Source organism: Asparagus officinalis, chromosome 8 (genome assembly GCF_001876935.1).
Source record: "Asparagus officinalis chromosome 8, Aspof.V1, whole genome shotgun sequence".
Classification (NCBI taxonomy): Eukaryota; Viridiplantae; Streptophyta; class Magnoliopsida; order Asparagales; family Asparagaceae; genus Asparagus; species Asparagus officinalis.
The window spans coordinates 28,100,427-28,105,325 of record NC_033801.1 but is presented as its reverse complement, the minus strand read 5'-3'; the positions used below and the strand labels follow the sequence as shown (position 1 = coordinate 28,105,325).

The 4,899-nt window shown below is 31.9% G+C and overlaps 1 protein-coding gene across 1 annotated transcript; it reads right to left on the bottom strand.

Annotated features, from left to right (window-relative positions):
• LOC109822855 (serine/threonine-protein phosphatase 7 long form homolog) lies at positions 3,790 to 4,226 on the bottom strand. Its single transcript, XM_020389115.1, has 3 exons — positions 4,064 to 4,226; positions 3,904 to 3,991; positions 3,790 to 3,816 (listed from the first exon to the last, which is right to left on the bottom strand). The coding sequence occupies exons 1-3, from the start codon at positions 4,204 to 4,206 to the stop codon at positions 3,808 to 3,810; spliced, it is 240 nt and encodes a 79-aa protein (XP_020244704.1). The 5' UTR covers positions 4,207 to 4,226; the 3' UTR covers positions 3,790 to 3,807.

Sequence of the window (4,899 nt, the reverse complement as noted above, 5' to 3'; positions counted from 1 at the left end):
CCTCGTTGACATGCCTTACGAAGAAGTATGTATAGTTTGTTTGGGGACCGTAGTGCCATGAGTCATTTGAGACTTTAAAGACTAAGTTGACTACAGCCTCAGTGTTGATCATCCCGAGTAGTGATAAGACCTTTGTTGTTTACATGGACGCATTGTTATTAGGTCTAGGAGGCGTTTTGATACAGACCCAGAGAGTAGTGACTTACAACTCATGACAGTTGAGGAATCATGAGTAAAACTATCCCGTACATGATTTGGAGTTAGCAGCAGTGGTCTTTGCACTTAGGCATGGAGGCATTATCTTTATGGAGTTCAGTTCGAGTTATTCACTGACCATCAGAGCTTGAAGTATCTTTTGTTCTAGAAAGGACTCAATCTGAGGCAGTGGCGATGGGTAGAGTTCATCAAGGATTATGAGTTCGCATGTCAGTATCACCCGGGAAAGACAAACGTCATAGCAGATGCCTTGAGTAGGAAGTGTTGTCATGGGCTTGCAGCTTTGTGGTGTTCGTTGTATCGAGATCTTTTTACCCTTAGGGGGGGGGGGTTATTGGTTGGGATATTTTCGGGGATAATGGGATAATTTTGGTTTTTACCCTTAGGGGGGGGGGGTTATTGGTTGGGATATTTTCGGGGATAATGGGATAATTTTGGGATTCTATTTCATAGTGTTATTCATTGGGATAATGAAACAAGGATAAAACCTTTTTGTGTTATTGGTATTTTAGAATACTAGTGAGATAATTACACCACTTGGAATAAAATTACCCCACTCATATACAAAAATTTTATCCCAATAGTACCTCATCCTCCATATTGGAACAATGTTGTTCCACTTTCAAGGCAATTGGGATAATTTTAAAATATTTTTGTTTTACTAAACTAATACATGCAATTATATTATAAATATATGACATGATATATAAAATATAACATATATTAATATTTTAATAATATAATTTAATAACATATATTAATAATATTATATAATTGTAATTATAGTATAACGTATTTATTATAATATTATATAATATTTTAATAACATATATTAATAGTATTATATAATAACATATATTAATATTTTAATAACATATATTAATAATATTATGTAATATATTATTATATAATATTAATTAGTAATTATAGTATAACGTAATTATTATAATATTATATAATATTTTAGTATCATATATTAATATTTTAATAACATATATTAATAATATTATATAATAATATATATTAATATTTTAATAACATATATATAAATATTTAATAATAGTATTATGTAATATATATTTATTATAATATTATATAATATTTTAGTAACATATATTAATATTTTAATAACATATATATAATATTTTAATAATAGTATTATGTAATATATTATTATATAGTATTAATTAGTAATATAGTATAACGTATTTATTATAAATATTATGTAATATTTTAATAACAAATATTATTAAATAATATATTATTATATAATTAATTTATAAAATATTATTATAATTATTATATATGACATATATTATAATATAATATAATAATTGCTAATATTAGTAAAATATTATGATATAATATAATATAATACTATAGTTTGAAAATAATATAAATATATTAACTATAAATGATATCTTTTAATATATATTATTTAACATTATATTATATTTTATATTTAGTATAAAATTTTAAAAAATATTACATTTAATAAAGTAAAATATTATAATATTTTATAATGTAGGCATTATATCCTATGATACTATATTATAATATATTAAATTAAATAATATATTATTAAAGTATTATATTATATATATTATTCATACATTATATCAATTATTATATAATGTAGCATACTAATATAATGTTAATTAGTAATTATTGTATAACATATTATATTTTTGTATAAATAAAATAATTTATTATATTAAATATTACATTATTAAAATATTATATTAAATATATTGATATTATATATATTAATTATTATATATAGTATAGCATGCTAATATAATATAATATAATATAATACAATACAATAATTGATAGGACAAATTTTCAAAATCAACCATTTTCGAAATTTAAATAGCAAAATCGACCTCTTAGGAATTTATTCAGCAAAACCGACCCTTTTCAGAAGAAAAGGGTCGGTTTTGCTGTGGGAGAAATTTTACGACATACACGGGACTGCTAGTCCCGTGTATTTCGAGGCAGTTTCGAATAACATGAGACTAGCAGTCCCGTGTTTTTTTGCAGAGACTAACAACTCCATGAAAATGAAGTGCACGGGACTGCTAGTACCGTGCATTTTACAGACAGTTATATCTCTGCAAAAAAGAAGTGCACGGGACTAGCAGTCCCGTGCATTTTGTAGAGACTTCTATCTCTGCAAAAAAAGAAGAGCATGGGACTGCTAGTCCCGTGCACTTCCTGGGCGCAATGAAATGCACGGGACTAGCAGTCCCGTGCATTTCCTGCACATTCACAACTGTGCATGTATTTCTGCTACGGGAAAATTCCTTGTACATGCTCATATTTCAAATGCAACAATCATAAATTACACCATTGCATAAACACATATATCAATTTCCTGTACAAACTCATATGTCAATTTCCTATATAAACACATATCAAATCTAAAAATCATAAAATACACCATAAACTTACGAATCCAAATCCAACAAATCACGCCACAAACCCACTTACAAATCTAATAAGTCACACCACAATCTCAGCTACAAATCCAAAAACCACAAATCCAAAAACCATCTATTGTCCTGAAATACGTTTGTAATGTACATATCAAAATAGGATTGTAATTTGTATAACAATACCGATTAGCTTACATACATCCAAGAACTCTTCTCCTCCTCCTTTGTCTTCGGCCTCCTCTATCCCGACCATCGATGAGTTCCTGATCCGGTTGCGTTTGTGGTTGTGACGGTCCAGCTCCATCGTCAACACGTTAGGAAGGCCCAGCTTCATTGTCGTTTCTGCGTCGTCCTCGTCTGTGTCGTTGTTGACGTGTGTATACTAATTGCGCTACTTCTCGTCCATCATGAAGGTCTTCATGAGTTTGATGTAAGGCTTGGTGAAGCCTCTGCATTATCGACTGATATATTGATGCATGTTTCTGTGCTTCGAGATATGTACTTGCGAGAGATAATTCAAAAAAATCCGAAATGCAAAAATTACTTTAAAATTCAAATTACAATATGTAAATTTTATATTTAATTCTATATTACCTGCTCGAGCCAATTCCAAGCCACTATTTGCAATGGTTTTAACATCATCTATTGCTGATACCTGCAAATTTTTTAAAAAACATAATTTAGCAATATTGAAAAATTCTAATAAAAATGAACTTAAAATAAATTTGAAAATACTTACTAATTCTCTCTCATCTATACCCCGAGGCACATATCCTCTTTGCAACTCAACCGGGGATGTGGTCGCATGGAGTATCCATCTTCTAGTTATCCTCCAATACCAAGTGTAGTAATCTGATTCCTGGGGAGTTGGCTCGATTTGCTCAACAATACAAAAATGTCTATCATTCCATCTGTGTATATAATTTTGATGCTCAGCTGCCCAGTCCTTTTGTTGCCCTCCTTTCTTCGCATTCCTCTCTATTTTTTTAACAAATTGCGGAACATGTTGTGCAAGACCAAATTGTCGAAGCACGCGGTCTGGTACATGCATTTCTACTATCTCGAAACATATTAGAGGAACTCTGGCTCTCCATATAACTGGATATTCTGTGCATATCGGGGGTAGTTGATCGAAAAATGGGGTGTAGGGCTCTCATTCCATCTACAGAGTATTACATATAATTGTTGCATATCATTAAAACGAAAGTTGATATATAGAAGAAAAAACTCATTTTTATAGAAATGATACCTGAAAAATCTTCATGCGGTCAAGCTCATTTCGGTAGAAATCTAACTGTCTCGCCGGGGTCTCGTCAAAACATTTTTGGACATTCCATCTGTGTTAGTTTCAAAATTCAGTACCAAATGAATAACTACAATTATATTTACTACGTTAAAAAATATAATACCTGCATCCTAGTGGAATTTGTCCGTCTAATTGTAAATTCACGCATAGTCTCGGCTTCAAATGCAGCCTCTCCCATGCCCATACTTGCAGTAAGCTGAGACACCCTTTGAGGTCACTATTTTTCATGAATGCAACCTTAGACATCTCTCTATATAGGTACGCCAAAACCGTACTACCCCACGATAACGCACCACACGTGTCCAAGTCCCCGACAAGTGGTAACCACCTAGCATTTTCACAACATTTCAAGTTATCAAAATAAGCTAAATCAACAGACATAATTGTAAATATTGATAAAAATGATACCTGGCATGCACTTTATCTTTACTCAAATCTGGAAATAATATTGAACTGATCATGTGCATAATGTATGCACGTGCATGTTGCTCAATCAATATTTACGTCGCATCAAAAGGCAACGGCACCGAGAAGGTCTCTTTGAGCCACTTCAATTTAATATTTCCTCCAGGCATTGACTCTGGAGCTACACCTAACAACTCCTCACACTTGTCCGGCCAAAAATGTCTATCACTGCCGGTAACGCACGGACCATCTATGCGGAGACCAAGTATCATAGCTACATCCTGTAGCGTAATAGTAGACTCTCCCATTCGGAAGTGGAAAGTGTTGGATTCCGGCCTCTACCTATCTATCAAAGCGGTGAGTAGGGGACAATCGAGTCTCATCCAACGAAGCTTTGAACATGTCAAGAAGCCGGCCCGTCCTACAGCTGCTATTATGCGCTCATCCTCTAGATGCCAACGGCTATGGCTGAGGCTATGATCAACCATAACAATATCCGGGCCTCTCTGTAAAGCAAATGAATATATAAGAATA

Bases quoted from the DNA above. Each gene is read 5' to 3' on its own strand.
- LOC109822855 (XM_020389115.1), bottom strand. From the start codon at position 4,206: ATGTCTAAGGTTGCATTCATGAAAAATAGTGACCTCAAAGGGTGTCTC. The intron at 3,992-4,063 runs GTATTATATTTT...AAACTAACACAG, and splicing joins CAAATTCCACTAGGATGCAG to ATGGAATGTCCAAAAATGTT.